At 45.5% G+C, this 20,761-nt stretch overlaps 1 protein-coding gene across 3 annotated transcripts in view; it reads right to left on the bottom strand.

The window, feature by feature from the left end:
- The window catches only part of ZNF692 (zinc finger protein 692), a 127,019-nt gene that overhangs the window by 56,476 nt on the left and 49,782 nt on the right, over positions 1–20,761 (bottom strand). For all 3 annotated transcript variants that reach the window (XR_013607661.1, XM_078677623.1, XM_078677684.1), the window contains one exon: positions 5,398–5,511. Coding sequence is in view for 2 of the 3 variants with exons in the window: in XM_078677623.1 (XP_078533749.1) it covers positions 5,398–5,511 (114 nt within the window). In the remaining variant the exon portion in view is untranslated. The remainder of the gene's footprint in view (positions 1–5,397; positions 5,512–20,761) is intronic.

The raw sequence follows: 20,761 nt of genomic DNA on the forward strand, positions 1-20,761 counted from the left end.
TGGTGTGGGGCAGGCAATGCTGCACGAACCAGATGGTCCTTAATGTTTTTGGACTTTTTAAAGGCAAAAAGTGGTTTTTCAAGTTGGAGGCGCCCTGCGTTAACCACCGACCAATGTTTCTTGATACTCTTAGTAATGGAGTTGGATGCAGGAGAAAAGGTTGTAACACAGACCAGACGACTCTGTGTCCTCTTAGTTTTTGGCTCCAGTAATACGTCCCTAGGCCAATACCAAGTCCGTTTAAGGGCAGAACGGATTAGCTTACGTGGATAGCCTCTTGCCATTAGTTTGGCGCTCAGAATTTTTGACTCCTTAAAATAGTCCTCTTTCAGATAACAATTTCTGCGTAATCTAAGGAACTGAGAGTATGGCAATGAATCTCTAAGGGCACGGGGATGGTGACTTTGGTAGCTTAAAAGGGTGTTCCGTTCGGTGGACTTCCTGTATAGACTCGTAATAAGATGACCATCTTTCTCCTGTATATTAAGATCTAAGAATGGAATGTTGGAATGGCTAGTGGATAGCGTATAAGTTAACCCACTACAATTGCTGTTCAACCAATGCAGAAATGATGGAAGTAACTCCTCGGAGTCGGACCAGATCATAAAAATATCGTCGATTTATCGCTTCCATAGTGTAATACCACTATGGAAGGGATTCATAGACGTCAGAATAGGTCCACACTCCAAGCTGTCAATGTACAAAATGGCCAAGTTGGGGGCAAACATTGTCCCCAAAGATGTTCCTTTGATCTGGCCAAAATATTGCCCATCAAACAAGAAATAATTTTTAGTCAAACATATCTTGAGTAACTGTAAGATAAAAAGAGTAGGCATTTGGTGGGGCCTAGGGCGTTTGTTAAGGACATCCTGAATGAGAAGAATAGAGTCATTTTGAGGGATATTAGTATACAATGACTCCACATCCAGAGTACAGAGTACACTGGATGTGGGGTCAAAAGAATGCTCCTCTATTATATTAATCATATGCATACTGTCCGGTATGTAACATTCTGTTGTTGGTACACAGTCTTTAATGAAATGATTACCAAATAAACCTAAGGGCTCCAACAGCGAGCCACAACCCGACACTATAGGTCGTCCCGGTGGGTGCTCGGCGTTTTTATGGACCTTCGGCAGTGTGTACAACACCGATATCCTTGGTGATTTAGTGTTGAGAAACAGATACTCCTTTTTACTGAGAAAACCACAGTCCAGACCTTCAGTAGTAACCTCAGATATCAATTTCTGTATATCTAAGTTGGATTTTTTGAAAGTTTGACATAATGTTCTGGGTTATCAAGTTGGCGCTTAATTTCGTTCTTATAAGTGTCCAAATTAGCATAACAATACCACCGCCCTTATCGGCAGGTTTAATGATGAAATTTGGATTGGATTTCAAACTCAATAATGCCTTCTTTTCTTCCAAAGAGATGTTATATGGAATGACAGAATAGCGTTTTTCAAGGTTGGTTATGTCATTCAGGACAAGTTTCTCAAATGTGAGAAGTTCCGCCGGAACCATATTGCCCGTTGGTGAGAAGGTCGATGGTGGTTTGAAAGGAGTACTTGAGATTGGCAGAGGTTGAGGATTTAGCAAAAAGAAGGCATGCAATCTCAATTTACGAAAAAACCTAAGGAGTTCGGTTTGAACTTCGAGGTAATTCGGACGGATGGTCGGGACAAAAGATAATCCTTTGCTTAACAAAGACAACTCACTATAGGAAAGTAGATGTGTAAGATTAAAAATAGGGAGCGTATTGTTGTAGGGTACAGTATCAAGCCTTTCAGTAGACAAACTACTCCGCGGAGGGAGCGTATTATTGTAGGGTACAGTATCAAGCCTTTCAGTAGACAGAGCACTCCGCGGGATGCTTGGATCTACCATTGGTAGTGTTGTCGTCTGGTATTGCGTTCGCCAGGTGGATAAGGTCACCGCTGTGGTTGCTTGGCTCTCCCTCTCTTTGGGGGGTCTGGCTGGCCTCTGGCTAAAAAAGGAACCCTGTTGGAAGGTCCAGGGGTTTCGCTTTGGTCTGAACGGTCAGCTGACTCAGCCGAAGTATCGGAAAAGCCGACCAGTGTTTGTCTTTTATTGTACCGACCCCAAGGTTTAGAATTATGATTTTGAGGGCCACTATACCTTCTGTTTGTATAATAATCTTTTGCCAGATAGGGAAAGGCCCTTTCCTGGGAGACATTTTTTATATCTTTTTTCACTTTATTCGTTTTTTTATTTTGCTCAATTCTGTAAAAATCTCCTTCACTTTTTTCAATTTCTTCTAGGAGTTTTTTGAACTCGGGTACAGTTGAATTGTCCGAAATCTGCTTCTCTATGTCTTGAATCTCAGCTTCAAATTTTTTAAGTTCCTCAGACGCTATATCAATACCAAGAGCCATCCAATGTCTAGAGCAAGTAGTACTGATGTAGCTGAATCCAGTCGTGTACTTAGGGTTATCCGTAAACACACCAGGTATGTTACGGACCTGTAACCCTAATGGAATAGTGTTAGATCTTAGATATTCAGTGAGCAGGAGGATCATTAATTGTAATCTCACCGCCTTCTTCTTAATTTTTTCAAGTTGATCTCCTAGCGAGATGTTTGGTGCTGTTACAGTCTCGGGAGTCTCAGTAAGTAAGGAAGGGCCTTCAGTTAGTTTCTTGATATAATCCTCATTGTAAAGGGGAGAATGGTCAGACATGCTATAGGACAAACTTAAGGAAGGAATATGGGAGGAGAGGTAGAAGGACAGGAAGGAACCCACTTGGAGAAGAGGGTAGGGGTGCTAACCCTTGCAATCAGGACCACAACAGTCAATATTGGCTACCTCATGCAAGATTGCCAGCAGTGATTCCCCCTCGGAAGATGAGGTCCACTTCAGTCCTGAGGTCCTCAGGACACAAGGGGACTGCATCACCCCACCAGCAGCGTGCCGAGAGGTGTTTGTAGAGTGGTGTATAAAGGGGCGTGGCCTCGTACCACCTCTCAGCAATCCCACTGTGTGGGGCTTACTGGAGGGTTCTGGTGGCCTAGTTGGCCCCCAGGGACCCTCAGGATTTAAGGGGACCTAATCCCCCAACTTATACCGCGCCAGGGGGCACGTTTTCAGAGTGGTGCAGGCAGGGTGCGGGCCTCCGGCAAGAAGCCGGGTTTTCTTTAAAAAATATATTTTTAGAAGAGGGGCTGTGTGGCCCCCCTTCTTTTAGTATTTTTTGGGCCCTGGGGACCCCATACACCAGGGCCTGAACATTTCTTTCTTCTTTTAATTAAAAATGGAAAGGGGGCCGATTGGCCTCCCCTTCGCTGGGGACTCCATTCCCCGGGGCCCAGCCACCTTTTTACAATGTTTTTTGCTTTTTTTCCTGGGTGGAGGACCACGTGGACATTTTATATATACATATTTCCGGCACCAGATGTAGTGTAGGGATATGTTATGGTTATTAAAATCAAGATTCATGTAAGATAAAGTGTTTCTTCAGAGTTGTCCTGAAGGAAGAAAGCACAGCTGCTGTCTCAGGCTGACATAAGTGAATTTGTGATTGGTTACTAGAAACCACAACTAGCCACTGAAATAATTTATCAAGCCTGGGTAACTAGAATATACTAGTGGTAAAATAAGAAGTCCTAGGTCCCAACTAGGAGGAACTCCATTCTACCTGCTGCAGTGTTGGAAGTAACCCCACATGTTTCACTCACGTCTGCAGGTTGCTAACAGAGCTGCAGAGGCTCCAAGTGGTATTACATGATCTACAAACACCTACTAATAAGTAGGGATGGATACCCCTGCAGCGGTACAACTCTTCCGACATGTTCCACAAGTTATAATTTCCGCCAGAGTCAGTATATTTTTCTGTTAAGGGCCACTTGCATCATGATGTGAAGCAGAGAAATGTACTAAACGTTGAAGATGGAAGTGAACTCTGAAGTGTATCTATCTTGTTTTGCAGGGGCAACTACTGTTCCCTTGAACAGCTTAAAACCCATCATAATTTTGGGGGGCAGCTGCCTATAGTTTGGATGCAGGTATTTTTTTAGAAGACAGGCTGGGTAAGTACCCTTGTGGCCATCTGTTCTAAAATGCATGCAGTCTGTTTTAATTTACAACCTTACTCTCCATCCAAGTACAATATGAGAGTGGTTGTGTGTTCTCACAGGGGGAGCAGGACAAATCTAATCTGTAGAACTTGCTAGTAGCTCTGCCTCCCTCACACCATGCTTATCTTGCCCAACTCTACCCATCAGTGTAGCTTTGAGTGCTATTTATTATCTGGGTAGGACCTACAAAGTCTCCAATGAAGCTGACGAGAAATTCATGTTCAACACAATCCGAGCCAATATCAGTAACAAAGAATTCAAGAAAACGAGGAACGTAAAAGACAGAACAAGGGTGCATTCATGACACAAGTGATATACTCTTTGCTAAATCTTCGTCAAGCTGAGGTAGGAGCTGTAGCTACAGTGACAGACTGAGTTTGGGGACTTTTCTAAATTAACCTACCATCCTGCTGAATGGTGTGGAATGCCTTGCATCTCTTTGGCTTCTGAGAGACTGCAAGTATTAATGGATGTTCCAACACTAGACTAGAGGAGGGCACACCACACAAAGACTGATGTACATGGATGCCTGTGGTTGCCTCTCTAAATATTCTTTGCCAGAGCACAGGGAAGTGTTATAGTGACTAAGCCGAGGAGGGCAGCTTCCATTTGGCTCTTTGCACACTTTGCAACCAAGCAGGACACCTTGTTTCAACCATCCTTTGAAACCTGTGATAGTATCTGGTACTGAAGGAGTCTGCGAACGCTGTGAACTGAACAGATAGAATATGTGACAAGTGCAGAGAACTGTGACGTGCAGAGAACAAGACAGAACTCTAATCCAACCCATGAAAGGGAGACCTAGTTCGCAATACGGCCAGCAGCAAATGACCATTCACAATAAACCTCAACTTCAAGCCATAATGGAATCCTAGGCTCGCGGCCGGCCAGCTTTTGACACATTTGTACTAAATGTGTTGTCAATATCTTTAACAATTGGGACAGAATCATTCATTGGTTTTAAGGTATCGGCTCTATGCTTCAGATAGGAATATGCTAAAGGTTAAAAGACTTTCTCTGAAATATACACAGAGCACAACCACCTCAGCACTATAATAAACTACAGGAGGATACAAAATGGACCGACTCGCTCCATATATTTTTCTACAGCTCAGGCCCAGGGACAGGGTTGATCGGTGGTATTTACATGGCGCTTGAGTAGAATGCAGGAGAGCTGTCTTGACAACATTCATCATGACAAGAGCAAAGTGAGGTTGAGTATAGACCAGGATGAGACGAGGGAAGAATCTTGAAAAACTTAGGAGAAACAAAACTAGCAAACAAAGAAGAGAAGTAATCCTCACATATGCGGTGATGGCAGGGTGTTGTTCTTGTCTTGTAAACCGTCTCTGAATTCTGTATAATCCTCAGGAGTTTCTGCATGGTCACCAAATGCATCCTGCCCCTGCTTCTCAGCACTAGCAACAAAAGAAAAGGAGAGAAAGAGAAACCAAAGAAATACATTGATACAGTTAGGATAGGGAAAAAATGATTTTCAGCAAACACACAACACATCTATTTTAATGTCCATGACTGGAGCAGTTTGAAGACACTGTACAACATGCTACAGCTATCGGTTCATTTTCACCTGATACATGTTTTGAACCTGGAACCTTGAATATACAGGCGCAGTCCAATGAATACCAGATGAAGGCTGCTCTCAGGTAACGCCAAAAGAAGGATGAAATGGAACCATTTCAGGGGTGTTCTCTTTTTTTACGATATTAGAGCATAAAAAGTTGTCTCAGTGGCTATGATCAGAAAGAGCCATGAGTGGTCGATGTAAGAACTGGAGTAATAGCTAAATAATAAATAAATACATACATACTAAAGTATACTGAGAGGCAGATGTGTGCAGCAACATTCTAGAAAAGGAACATCAGTGGCAATCTTTAGTACTGATATATTTTCAGGGACTTCAGAACACACCTGGTGAGTGTGTCAAAACCCTCCCAGTAAAACAATGGTGGTGAGCTTTCTATACGTGCTGCTTCCTGGCGAGGTTTCCAGATGGGATGTATGACATTACAACGCACGCTTTTACCACGCATGCCTTTACAACGCTGTTTTTACAACGCATGCCTTTACAACGCATAGTGCTTTGGGGCGCTGGATAGTGAATAGTTTAATTTACTATTCCACCTTCAGTCCCCATGGATAGTAGGGAAGGTGTTGGATAGTAAATTAAACTTATTCCCTATCCTAGAGCGCCCCCCAGCGCAATGCGTTGTAATGGTTTTCGTTGTAAAAGTTGCGTCATAAAGGCACTGCGTGGTAAAAGTTGCGTTGTCTTCTAGATGTGCTGCTTCCTGGCGAGGTTTCAAGATATGCTGCTTTGTGGTGAGGTTTCTAGATGTGCTGCTTCCTGGCGAGGTTTCTAGATATGCTGCTTTGTGGTGAGGTTTCTAGATGTGCTGCTTCCTGGCGAGGTTTCTAGATATGCTGCTTTGTGGTGAGGTTTCTAGATGTGCTGCTTTGTGGTGAGGTTTCTAGATGTGCTGCTTCCTGGTGAGGTTGCTAGATGTGCGGCTACGTGGTGAGGTTTCTAAATGTGCTGCTTCCTGGCGAGGTTTCAAGATATGCTGCTTTGTGGTGAGGTTTCTAGATGTGCTGCTTCCTGGCGAGGTTTCTAGATATGCTGCTTTGTGGTGAGGTTTCTAGATGTGCTGCTTTGTGGTGAGGTTTCAAGATGTGCTGCTTTGTGGTGAGGCTTCTAGATGTGCTGCTTCTTGGCGAGGTTTCAAGATGTGCTGCTTCCCGGCGAGGTTTCAAGATGTGCTGCTTCTTGGTGAGGTTTCAAGATGTGCTGCTTCTTGGTGAGGTTTCAAGATGTGCTGCTTCCCGGCGAGGTTTCAAGATGTGCTGCTTCCCGGCGAGGTTTCAAGATGTGCTGCTTCCCGGCGAGGTTTCAAGATGTGCTGCTTCATGGTGAGGTTTCTAGATGTTCTGCTTTGTGGTGAGGTTTCTAGATGTGCTGCTTCCTGGCGAGGTTTCAAGATATGCTGCTTTGTGGTGAGGTTTCTAGATGTGCTGCTTCCTGGCGAGGTTTCAAGATATGCTGCTTTGTGGTGAGGTTTCTAGATGTGCTGCTTCCTGGCGAGGTTTCTAGATATGCTGCTTTGTGGTGAGGTTTCTAGATGTGCTGCTTTGTGGTGAGGTTTCTAGATGTGCTGCTTCCTGGTGAGGTTGCTAGATGTGCGGCTACGTGGTGAGGTTTCTAAATGTGCTGCTTTGTGGTGAGGTTTCAAGATGTGCTGCTTTGTGGTGAGGCTTCTAGATGTGCTGCTTCTTGGTGAGGTTTCAAGATGTGCTGCTTCCCGGCGAGGTTTCAAGATGTGCTGCTTCCCGGCGAGGTTTCAAGATGTGCTGCTTCTTGGTGAGGTTTCAAGATGTGCTGCTTCTTGGTGAGGTTTCAAGATGTGCTGCTTCCCGGCGAGGTTTCAAGATGTGCTGCTTCCCGGCGAGGTTTCAAGATGTGCTGCTTCCCGGCGAGGTTTCAAGATGTGCTGCTTCTTGGTGAGGTTTCAAGATGTGCTGCTTCCCGGCGAGGTTTCAAGATGTGCTGCTTCTTGGCGAGGTTTCAAGATGTGCTGCTTCCCGGCGAGGTTTCAAGATGTGCTGCTTCTTGGTGAGGTTTCAAGATGTGCTGCTTCCCGGCGAGGTTTCAAGATGTGCTGCTTCCCGGCGAGGTTTCAAGATGTGCTGCTTCCCGGCGAGGTTTCAAGATGTGCTGCTTCCCGGCGAGGTTTCAAGATGTGCTGCTTCTTGGTGAGGTTTCAAGATGTGCTGCTTCCCGGCGAGGTTTCAAGATGTGCTGCTTCTTGGTGAGGTTTCAAGATGTGCTGCTTCTTGGTGAGGCTTCTAGATGTGCTGCTTCTTGGTGAGGTTTCAAGATGTGCTGCTTCCCGGCGAGGTTTCAAGATGTGCTGCTTCCCGGCGAGGTTTCAAGATGTGCTGCTTCCCGGCGAGGTTTCAAGATGTGCTGCTTCTTGGTGAGGTTTCAAGATGTGCTGCTTCCCGGCGAGGTTTCAAGATGTGCTGCTTCCCGGCGAGGTTTCAAGATGTGCTGCTCCATGGTGAGGTTTCAAGATGTGCTGCTTCCCGGCGAGGTTTCAAGATGTGCTGCTTCATGGTGAGGTTTCAAGATGTGCTGCTTCATGGTGAGGTTTCTAGATGTGCTGCTTCGTGGTGAGGTTTCTAGATGTGCTGCTAAGTAGTGAGGTTTCTAGATGTGCTGCTTCCTGGTGAGGTTTCTAATGTGCTGCTTCGTGATGAGGTTTCTAGAGGTGCTGCTTCATGTTGAGGTTTCAAGATGTGCTGCTTCATGGTGAGGTTTCAAGATGTGCTGCTTCCCGGCGAGGTTTCAAGATGTGCTGCTTCATGGTGAGGTTTCAAGATGTGCTGCTTCATGGTGAGGTTTCTAGATGTGCTGCTTCGTGGTGAGGTTTCAAGATGTGCTGCTCCATGGTGAGGCTTCTAGATGTGCTGCTTCTTGGTGAGGTTTCAAGATGTGCTGCTTCATGGTGAGGTTTCTAGATGTGCTGCTTCGTGGTGAGGTTTCTAGATGTGCTGCTAAGTAGTGAGGTTTCTAGATGTGCTGCTTCCTGGTGAGGTTTCTAATGTGCTGCTTCGTGATGAGGTTTCTAGAGGTGCTGCTTCATGTTGAGGTTTCTAGTGGTGCTTCTACCTAGTGAGTCTTCTAGATGTGCTGCTACGTGGTGAGGTGCTAGATGTGCGGCTACGTGGTGAGGTTTCTAGATGTGCTGTTTCGTGGTGAGGTTTCTAGATATGCTGCTACGTGGTGAGATTTCTAGATGCGCTGCTACGTGGTGAGGTTGCTAGATGTGCGGCTACGTGGTTAGGTTGCTAGATGTGCGGCTACGTGGTGAGGTTGCTAGATGTGCTACTACGTGGTGAGGTTTTTAGATTTGCTGCTTCGTATTGAGGTTTCTAGATGTTCAGCACAGGTGGAGGTTACTAGATGTGCAGCACAGGTTGAGGTTTCTAGATTTGCTGCTTAGTGGTGAGGTTTCTAGATGTGCTGCCTTGTGGTGAGGTTTCTAGATGTACAGCACATGTTGTGGTTACTAGATGTGCTGCTTCGTGGTGAGGTTTCTAGATTTACTGCTTCGTGGTGAGGTTTCTAGATGTGTAGCACAGGTGGAGGTTTCTAGATGTGCTGCTTCTTGGTGAGGTTTCTAGATGTGCTGCCACGTGGTGAGTTTTCTAGATGTACAGCACAGGTTGAGGTTTCTAGATGTGCTGCTTCGTGGTGAGGTTTCTAGATGTGCTGCTTCGTGTTGAGGTTTCTAGATGTGCTGCTATGTGGTGAGGTTTCTAGATGTGCTGCTTCGTGGTGAGGTTTCTAGATGTGCTGCTTCGTGGTGAGGTTTGTAGATGTGCAGCACAGGTTGAGGTTTCTAGATGTGCTGCTTTGTGTTGAGGTTTCTAGATATGCTGCTACATGTGCGGCTTCATGGTGGGGTTTTCAGATGCGCTGCTACAATGGCTGGCTATAAACCTACTGTAAATTCACTTTAGGTCTTTTGCAACCAGGCAGCTTGTGCTGTCTGGAAGGCGAGACCTAAAAGTAACAATCATTGGTAAAACAACAGTAATGAATAAAGAGCTGTTTTCCTCAGTCATCTACGGGAAAAGGAAAGAGCTCCCTGACAGATGACACAGGAGTGGAGAGGATGTGATGCAGAGGCCAGAGCTGATGACTCGAGAGCTGGGGATCCCAGTTCAAGTATCTGCGGCTCTGCAACATCCTGTGATTCTATGTAAATAACGTAATCTTTGCAGTGATAAATTGTTATATAAATATGCTGCACGAGTAAAAGGCAAAACTTTATGAAAATATAGTCCCACCAAAGCGGATGTTAACAGTATTTCGGTGGCGGGAAACAGATGAGAGAAGCAGATGAGGAACAATCATTGGTAAATGCAGGAAAATATTCTACAGCCAATAGAAATGGAAGAAAGGTAAGTGGCACCCACAGGAACCAATAAGAAGCCAGGAAAGAGAGGAGGCGAGATGTAAATTTCTTTAAGTTTATTTAAAAAAACAGTAGATTTAGATGATACCTTAAAAACGCAGTATTGATCAGTCAAATATTCAGCAGATAGAGTTTTTGCAGTAGACTACTGAAATTTTCGATAATCTACCGCCTATTTTGGTAGAGTTGATTACTCTGGCAGATTTTATATGGCATTGGGTATCTCAGTGTATTTAATTTCTCAAGTAGGAATTGCTTCTGAAAAGAGTGCAGTAATATTAAGCAGGGAAACGACAATAGGGTAAGAATTTCAAGCTGGGATCAAAAGGAGTAAGATTTCAAGCCTCACCAATCTGCACTAGCATTTACTGCCAGCGAAGAAAGATTGTGTGTCAAAAATGTCTTTCAATGAAACAAAAAAGACAGATCCTCTTGGGAAAATGTAACACAGTATGAGAGAACGATTTGTCCGCACTAGCCTGCGTTAGACTACAGGAAAGGGACTTGGTAGAAGGGAGAAAGTTGAAACATAGCACGCGACTTCTTCCTCATAAGGGACAGCTAGCAACCGTTAACAGGGACAATAAATTAGTAACAAAACTGTGGCGAAAAAAGAAGCCATGGAGTGTGAAAGAGAGTGTGAGATACGTGTGTCATCATTTTCACACTGGCTTGGCTTCCATGGGGGAATAAAGTCCTTGCTTCAAGCCCTTGCTTCTGAACGCACGTGAGGGGGATTACAAAAGGTGGGGGCCGCATTGGTATGGAGAGACCAGGCCGTGAGAAAGAATGTTGCAGGCAAAGAGCAGTGAGAGGCGACAGGGGAGGGAGTGCATTCAAGGGCGCGCGCACAAGGACGCATTTCTTTGCTTTCAAATAGGATCTGACGTCCTTTGAGCGACCAACCAATAATCATAAAGCGCTAGTAAAAGGTTGCAGTGAACTTTCAAAAATGTGGCAGACGTCTAAGGGAGCCTCCACCAAACACTTTTCGTGATTGCGATGCACTTAATTACCTATAACATAGAATATACAGATGGAGGCTGCGCGCGTGAACGCAAGCTTGAGGCCAGCAAAAGCCACTGGTAGCACTTTGAAAACCCCCTTACTAAAAGTCCAGCAAGCAGCGCATGCACAGCTCTAGGCTCGACCTAAAAACAGACACTGCTCCTAAAAAGGTAAAGTATAAGGAAACCTCTTTCCTTTAGATTACTTAGCTGGCGCAGCCAGTTCAGGTTCCACTGGAGACTGTTTACGCTCCAAGTGAATTGTGGGAAGCCCTCCTCTCATTCTAGTTTCTGCTTCCAAGAGCAGCCAGGAAGAATGTAGACCTCCGAGCTCCATGCCTCTCCTCATCCACTCATGCCCAACCTGTGAGTAGCCCTAGCTCACTGAGAGCCATGTCTTGCTTTACTTGTAATCCTTTACACAGCCTCTCGTCACTAGCTAGAGGGGAGCCATGGGGAGTCAAGGGACAGGAACTACTTTACAACCTATTGTGTCAAAAATTAAGAACAATGAGGATGATAAGTTACTCAAGCGAGCCTCCTGAGGCTGCGGAGAGGAGCCGGTAAAGAGATAATTGGCTCATCAGCTCTTGCCCCAGGCAGGAACAAAGGAACAATGTGGAGGAAAAAAAGAGACAGACAAATTAGCAGTAGCAATCCTCATAATAGAACCTATACTTTCACTTCAGTGCAGGAGGCACCTAGAAAGAGGGATCTAGGCCAAATCTCATTACCTCATCCCACGCCACCCTGGTGTGAACCCAGAAGGATAACAATCGTGCAACTGGAAACAGAAGCCTCAAGTGCTTGTTAGAAAAAGGCCCTACTGCAACTTCCCCAAGTGAGCAAAACTACAGGAGTCCTTCAGGAAAGAGGAGACTAGGGACTACACGATGCCACAACAGCCTATGAGAATGTAGTTGGACATCTGGTCTGGAACACAAGGAGGCTCATTTTCATATAAACCTGTTCAAGAAAGTACCAGGCCTAGCACAGGCATCAGAACCCAAAACTGGGCACTGAGGACTGAACATCACCAAAAGCAGCACCTTGGCACACAAGCCACACCTAGACATATGAGTTTGTGAGCAGGCACTTACAACTGCAGTTGAACACATGATACTTCACTTACGCAAATACTAATCGCCAGTTCCCATATAGTGATTTACTACTGTGGTACATATGAGGCTGTGCAAGACATAGGAAGCACTGGAAGGGCGTGCTAGTGTTCAGCTGGGCACCTGAAGCTATTTATGAAAGCAACTGGGATCATGAAGCTGCACATGCACATGTAAGTGATTTTACATACTACTTAAGACTACATGTTTGCAGTCTCTAAATAACAGGTGCATTTGCTACCAGATTTAATAGAACTTATTTTACCAGTTTCAGAAGAACGGAAGGTTAAGTTTTCCCAGTCGAGAATGCAACTGGGTGCAGCAGATGCCAGTGACAATATAATTAACTGATCCACCTTATTGATAATAATGCTGCACAACGACATAGAAAGAGACACTTTGGTGAATGAGAAGGGAACTTGGGCTATGAAACTGCACATGAGGTAGCACATTATTGTGTGAAGCTGCAAATAAGAGAAAGACTGGGCACGAGAGGAAGAAACTGTTCATTACAGGCAGCAAATGATGAGATGATGAAGCAACTGGACAGGGGAGTTAGGGGTTAAGCATAAGAGGATGCATCCGGGCACTGGCAGAAGTGTCTGGGCTAGAGGGCCAGCAATTGGGCATCAGAAAGAGTAACTGGGCAAGAGACACAAACAAACATAAGAAGCATAAACTGAGCTTCAGACGTAGAAGCTGAACATACGAAGCAAGACGTGGGCATACGAGGAAGGACGTGGGTATATAGACAGCAACTGGACAGGCGGAGTCAGTCAGTCATAAAACTTTATTTGGTTTGTTACAACCATAAAAGTGTGTACTTTACATTTTATAAAACTTTATAAAAACACATAATATTACACATTTATAAAAATGCAACACGTGATCATTTCCTGGAGGATGACACGGCTCCTTTTGTTAAAAATCAATATCCTCCTGAATTATTAAAATCACAATGAATTAAACATATATAACAAAAACCGTCCAAACACAATAAGTACATTACTGTTAAAATACAATCCCATTTATATTCGGGGGATTACTTGCACCTATAACTCTGTACACTGGAGAAACGCCCTCACTCTATATATGTATTTCCCCAAGGCACAGGCTATATCCAAACTTGTCATTTCAACTAAAAGGTTGGCTGCTTGCTTCCTATTCATAATCCTGTATTTTTTAAATATCGGGCATAAAATCTCCTTACGTATATCAAGAACCATCAGACAGTCTAATAGAATGTGTATAATATCACGGGGGATACCTAACATACAAGTGCAGTTACCATCCTTATTTATCATGAGGTTTTTAATCCTATTGTTTACGTAACATGGATTTATTCCTATTCTCACTTTTAGTACCTCTCGTCTGATACGGTGATTCGGCAACTTATCTAAATAGGGATACGTCTGATCTTCTGAAGCCCATATTTGGGTCATATGGGACACCGAAACTTTCTGGAGGAGGTACTCTCGATCGCTTGTACAGGACACGTCGGATCCCAAAGACCGTAGTTCTTTTTTGCCTATTATGGCGTGTCCTAGCTGCGTACATAATTCTAATCCCAGCACTCCATATGCTTCTCTTAATGCTGCCCTTGTTTCTTTCACCCAAGATAACTCACTAGAGGCAATTTCTTCTCTACACCACTGTGAGATTTTTTGGGGTGTCTCCCCGGTCCCTAGACTCTGCCAGGCGGAGTCACATTTTGTGCCGGAGAGGTAGGAACCTACATAGAAAGCATAACCTGGACATTAGAGGGGCAGGCTGGGCACAGAGTCTGTAGGTAGGCATCACAGATGGCAAATGGGCATCATAGTCAACAACTGGCCATGTGTCCGCAACTAGGCATTTGAGGTAGCAACTATACATATGAGGAAGCGACTAGGTGAGATGCAACAGCTATGTGAGACAGGTAGGAATTGACATAGGAAACATAAGGTTGGCATAAGAGGGAGCAGCAAGGCATCAGAGGCAGTAACTAGATATGAGGTAGCAAATGTGCATGACAGGTAGGAACAGGAAGCATGCAGTGCATAATAGAAAAACTGGGCAACAGAGAGAAACTGGGCATTTGGGGCAGTAACTAGACATGAAAGGTAGCAAACGGACGTATCAGGCAGCAACTAGGTGCAATAGGTATCAACTGGCCGTTAGAGGCAGAAAGACAGCACTGTGGTGACAGAGTCAGCAACTAAGCATCACAGTCACAAAAGGGAATCATATGGAATCTCAATCTGAGCATGCAAGAGTCGAACCGGAAGTATTTGAGTGTGGCTCTACGAACAGAAAGAATCTAACTGACCTACGAGGGAACTGCCTCCAATACATAACGTAAATTAGCATCAGCATTGACATAGCCCTTTAGTACGGAATGACGATAGTCCATGACACATGAAATGGAATGAAATGAAAATGGAATTTGTTAAGCGCTGCAGCTGCCCTCAGGCGTCCAGGCGCTAAGACTAAAGAGTGCCATCAACAGAAACAGGGGGTTCTAATTACTGGAACAGAAAAGTTTTAAGCTGTTTACGGAAGCTAGATAAATTAGAGTTGATTCTCATATACAAAGGGAGAGTGTTCCATAGCTTTGATACATTATAAGAGAAGGAACGGCCTCCTGCTCTGGCTCTATAAATTCTGGGAATCTTGGCCAGAGATGCAGATGAAGAACGAAGCACTTTATTGGGCAGATAGGGGGAGACCAAAGAGTGATTGATTTCTGGGCCCAGTTTCCAGAAGGCTTGGTGAGCAATGCACAGAGATTTAAACTTCACTCTCTCCCTGATGGGCAACCAGTGCAACATTCTTAGCCCAGCTTTTATTGACGTTCGTCGTGGGACTCCAAGTAATGCGCGAGCTGCGCAATTTTGGGTGCGTTGAAGTTTTTGTAGGCTATAGTCAGGTGCCCCAAGATACAGAGCGTTGCTGAAATCCAGGCGGGATTGAACAAGGCCCTGTATAATTATCTGCTCGGCCTCAAATGGGAGGAGGGGAAGGATTTTTTTTTTCACCCTGAGGAGGCCGAAGCAAGTGGCCGCCACCGTGGTAGCCTGTGTGTTGAAGGTCAGCGACTTATCTAACCATACCACCAGACTTTTGATGTTGTCACTGGGGGCAGGGACCGCACCCATGCTCACGGGCCATAACAACCCCAAAGTAGAAGGGGCTGCTGGGCCCAAGAGCAGGAGCTCCGTCTTGTCGTCATTGAGCTTCAAACAGGAGCTCATCATCCAGCTCTTAACCTCTTCCAGACACACTGCTAAATTAGGCAGTGATTGGAGGCCACTCTTCTGCACAAGGGAAACCACTAGCTGGGTGTCGTCCGCATAGGAGATGATGTCAATTCCATGCGGACGAACAATCCCAGCCAGCGGTCTCATATATGCATTGAAGAGCGTTGGGCTCAATGAGGAGCCCTGAGGTACTCCACACCCTAGACGCCTGCTTGACGAGACGGATGTGCCGTCAAAGACCTGGAAGGTTCTATCAGTTAAAAAAAGACTTTAACCAATCCAGAGCCTCTACGGACACACCCAGGTCGGCGAGACGGTTCACAAGAATTTTATGATGAACCGTATCAAAAGCGGCACTCAGATCGAGGAGGATCACTGCCACTGACCCCCCCCCCCCCCGATCCAAGATCTGCCTCGCCTCCTCCGTCAAAGCTAACAGGGCGGTCTCTGTCCCATGTTTAGGGCGGAAGCCCATCTGGGAAACATCAAGAAGATGATTTTCCTCGAGAAACTTCGTCAAGATGGTGTTGATGTGTTTCTCGAGGATCTTGGTTGCCCATGGGAGCAAGGAGATCGGGCGATAGTTACTGGGATTGGCTGGGTCAAGGGCAGGTTTTTTCAGCAAGGCCCGAACCATTGCATGCTTCCATGCCACGGGTACCATCCCGCTCAAGATGGAGGAGTTCAACAACTCCATGAGAGTGGGGAGAATGGTTTTACTGGCCAGTACCAGCGGGCCTCGCGGGGCAGGGTCACACGGAGAGTCAGATCTGATCTGGTGTACTAAAGGCTCTAATGTTTCCAGATTCAACAAAGGGAAAAGGTCTAGCTTATTTTGAAAAGGAATTACTGTATCCAGGACCAGATCAGTGCTTCGGGTGAGTGGTTCAGTGACTGGGTCTGGAAAGGAGAGGTAGATTTTGGTGACTTTATGAAAGAAAAAGTCAACCAGCTCGTTGCATCTAGAAAGAGAGTTACTATTGTCTGCCACGGGCGGGGGGGGTTTTGTCAGAGATTTAACTATTCGATATATTTCTTTAGGCTTGGATTTAGCCAATGTTATTTTCTCATTATAGTAGGCTGCCTGTGAAGTTTTTAAGGCAGATTTATAGGTCCTAATGGCGTCCCTGTAAGTGGCTTTATCAATGGGGTCATAGGTCATACGCCATTTCCTCTCCAATCTTTTGCAGAAATGCTTTTTAGGTCTCGCCTAGACTACTTATGTCGCCACTTTGCAGGGATTCCGGGGGAATGTGGACAGCACAGCAAACTGTCACGAGCGTCTCCTGCTGGAGATTGCACCTCGTGAGCGCGCACGTCGTCACTCACGCATGCGCACAAACAAAGGCATCCACACACTGCATATACACACGCACCCCCCCTTAAACATACACACGCGCACACAGACAGACAGACGCACGCACAAACACACTCAAACAGACACACACACACGCACGCGTACACCCCACCCCCACTCACCCCTCCTCTCACTCAACTTACCTGTTCTGGCGGTGCACGGCGGCGGCTCCTTCTCCCGGGTGGCGGTAGCGCTTTGCGGGGCTCTCTCACCACATGAGAGCCCCGCCTTACCCATGCGCCCGGCCGCTCTTCACCCGGTCCCCCATCTCGGGACCGGGACTCAATGCGGAGCCTTCGTGGCTCCTCGGGCAGCTCTCTCTCGCTCTCGGCGCGATGGGGCAGGACTTCCGGTTGGGGCCGCGCTGGCATTGGCCGGCTTCCCAACCGCTTCCGGGTCGTCGCGGGCAGCGCGGCGGCCCGGCACAGCCATGATGCGTATGTTTTTTCAGTCGGTGTCGACGCAAGGGTTGCCCGGGGCTGCACAGAGCGGTCCATTGGCCACAGATTGGGGCCATTTGGCGCCTCCGAGAGGCAGTCTGCTCTTGGGTTCGAGAGATGCCTTGGTGCAACGTGCGTCCACTGCAAAGCTCTGTGGCAAGAGTTCCATATATGCGACAACAACACAGTGGGATAATGCACCGCGGGCTGAGATCTCTGCAAATTTCAGCGCATTTTTTCTGATCTCATCAAAGTGGCCAAGGTGGTTAGTGGACCGTTTGCTTTACTTGTTTATTTTGTAACTTGTGTTTCATGTGTTCTGATTCAAGTAATGCTGGTCTGTGCGCACAGCGTACGTTGCCTACAAGTCAAGTGTTCTAGCATGACGATAGCTGTAGGGTTAATGCACCGGTTGCGGAGCTATGTGAATAAAATGTAGCCACAGGTTCCAGTTAGAGTAAAGAAGATTTGTGAGTGAATACGCCATGGCGGTAAATAACCTGCAAATGGCAGATTCCACCCCAGTAACATTACTGTTTCGAAATAATAAGAGCTACAGGGCTCGATGCACTGGATGAGCTAAGATACAGGCCGCAGGTTCAAATACCAGTAAGATAGCGGATGGGGTAAATGCACCTGTAGCAGAGATACTTAAGCAAACCCACAGGTTACAGCTTCATACCAGTAAAATACCTGAATTGATAAATGCACGTGCTGCAGTTGTCTTCAAGCTAACCCGTAGGTCACAAATTACAATTCCAGTAAGATAGCGGAGGGGATACATGCACCTATAGCAGAGATATTTAAGCTAACCCACAGGTTACAAGTTCCAATGCCAGTAAGATGCCTGAGGGGTAAATGCAGCTGTTGCATTATTCTGTGTGTAACCCACGTCGGGATAACACACCCAGTGAGAATGCTCGGTGAGTTAATGTTTCCACTGCAGAGCTCCGAGTAGTCTTGAGCTATTGACGTTGAAAATAACAATGCCTTTTATTTTCGTTTTAAAAGATAAATAAAAGACATTGTCATTTACAATGCCAATAGCTTAAACTTGTGTAACTGCGAGACCTATTGCATTGCAAATGCTTGTTATCTCTAAGTTCCTCTGTATACCACTGTGCAGATTTGTTCTGTCTCTTTGACTCAGATAAGTGAAGAGGGAGAATCCGATCTAAAGAAGTAGTGATCCAATTATTATATTCGTTGTTATTTACAGATGGGTCATGAGAAAGTAGTGGTCTGGTGGAACTAAGGACCTTCGTCCAATTATCTTCAGGAAGTTTGGACAAATTTCGGATTTTCCGGGACGTAAAAATGGACGATGGAGGTTTGTAAGTGGTCCAAGTGAAGGCTATCAAAAAGTGATCTGACCACGGTAGGCAGCTAATAGTGCCCACTCTAAGACATTCACAGTTACTGAAAATCGGATCTAAGAGATGGCATTTTTCATGCGTTGGAGAGGGGACTAATTGCTCTAATTGAATGGCAGCTAAACTTGAACAAGTCTAAAGCCGTGGTGTCAGACGGATTATCAAAATGGACATTAAAGTCTCTGAGTAAAGTAAAATTTGAGGGAGAGGTAGCCAGATCAGCAGCCACCGAAGGGAGGGATGTTTGAAATTGTCCGATGGGTCCGGGGGGACGATAGAGGAGGATGCCAGTAAAACTGGTGTTAGGGGAAAACTCGATCACGAAGGGCAGACTTTCGCAAACCTCAATCTCCTCCGTCAGGCAACGGCAAACATAGCTATCTTTATAAATAATAGCAAGCCCACCACCTTTACCCTGAGGTCGGTCTAGCCAAACTATCTGGTAACCAGGAATAAGAGCCTGCACCAGGTCCGGCTGAGAATCTTGACTCAACCAAGTTTCGGTCAGGAAGATCGCATATGGTGTATGTTATTCTAACAACAAGGAGATTTCTAAACTGTGCTTAGGGAGAGACCTGCAATTAAGCAGAAACATGGAGTAGGCCTTTACCTCAGACTTGGTGGTTTTAATAATTAGCTCCGACTTGCAGTGCGGGCAGAGGCGGGGCATCTCCAGTGGATGTATAGAATGACAGCAACTAGGTGACATGGGTGGGCGAAGCTGATGTAGGAGGCTCGAGTTATATGACCTCCTATCTCCCACAAAAAGACCAGGGGGGGTGGCCACGGGAGACCATGTCCTTATATCCGGTTTGAGGAGGGCGTGAGGCGGCCAACAGCTGCAGCGCCACCCTTCCCTCACCCAAGATGGCCGCTATAACCCTTTCTCCCCGAGCGTCACGAGGTGGTAATGTGCGCTGGGAATCGGGGTTCGAGGGTGCATAAGGATGTGCAATATAGTTCTCAAGCCAACTAGGCAATGCACAATATGTAATAATTAAAATACAAGTTAAAAACGATATGTTTTAAAAATGAGCAAACAGAGCCCCCGGCTTCCGCCTCAGGGGAGAGACATTTGTAGAGTCAGCGCGCTGCGCTGTCAGCCTAATTAAATACTCTGGGAGGGCGGGAGGCGGCCAGCAGCTGCAGCGCCACCCTTCCCTCACCCAAGATGGCCGCTATAACCCTTTCTCCCCGAGCGTCACGAGATGGTAATGTGCGCTGGGAATCGGGGTTCGAGGGGGCATAAGGATGTGCAATATAGTTCTCAAGCAAACTAGGCAATGCACAATATGTAATAATTAAAATACAAGTAAAAAACGATATGTTTTAAAAATGAGCAAACAGAGCCCCCGGCTCAGGGTAGAGACACTTGTAGACAAATGATCAATAAAAATCCTGTTACGTTAGTACCAAGATCAAGCTTTAGTGGTATACAAGCGCTGTATAAACAATGGTATGTCATATGATGGTCTTCCTTGGGGATACATTGCTGTATCTGGGTATATAATGGTTGTTCTTGAGCACAAGGATTGAGCTAGACATATGACGGCATTACCAGGCACGCACATGTTAATCTAGCATTTCAATAGCTGTGTGTACCAAGTGAAACAAATGTTTTCACATTTCATGGAAACAACCTGGACAACAGGTCAATGGTAATTTAGACATTTATCACGGTTACTAAGAAATTTTACGTTATAAATTTTATATTTATTGTAATATTTCTATTTACCTCAGTTACTTTTGGTTGCAAGATACGAATAGGGTGCAAAAAATGTGAACATGCAAGGATTCCTTTAGATACAACATGACAGAAGTAGATGTATTTCAACAATATGTGTTGAGTTGGACCGGTAAAGATTTACTTCGTACAAATGCCCCAAGTACCAAAACAAACACAACTAAAAGAACCTCTACTGGAAACCCATTTGAGTCTAATCAATTTTTATTTCAGAGCTTTTACATAAGAGTGATAGCAAATCACCTGGCGTATGTCTTACAGATGTAAACTCTAAGTCTCAGTTGTCTAGCTGGAGACACACTTGCTTGCCATTTTAGATTTTCTACACCAAGAAATCCAAATCTGTCCTTGAGAACAAAAGTATGAAGCTATGGGTAGAACACAGAGTCTC

This window comes from Lissotriton helveticus, chromosome 1_1 (assembly GCF_964261635.1).
Source record: "Lissotriton helveticus chromosome 1_1, aLisHel1.1, whole genome shotgun sequence".
NCBI lineage: Eukaryota > Metazoa > Chordata > Amphibia > Caudata > Salamandridae > Lissotriton > Lissotriton helveticus.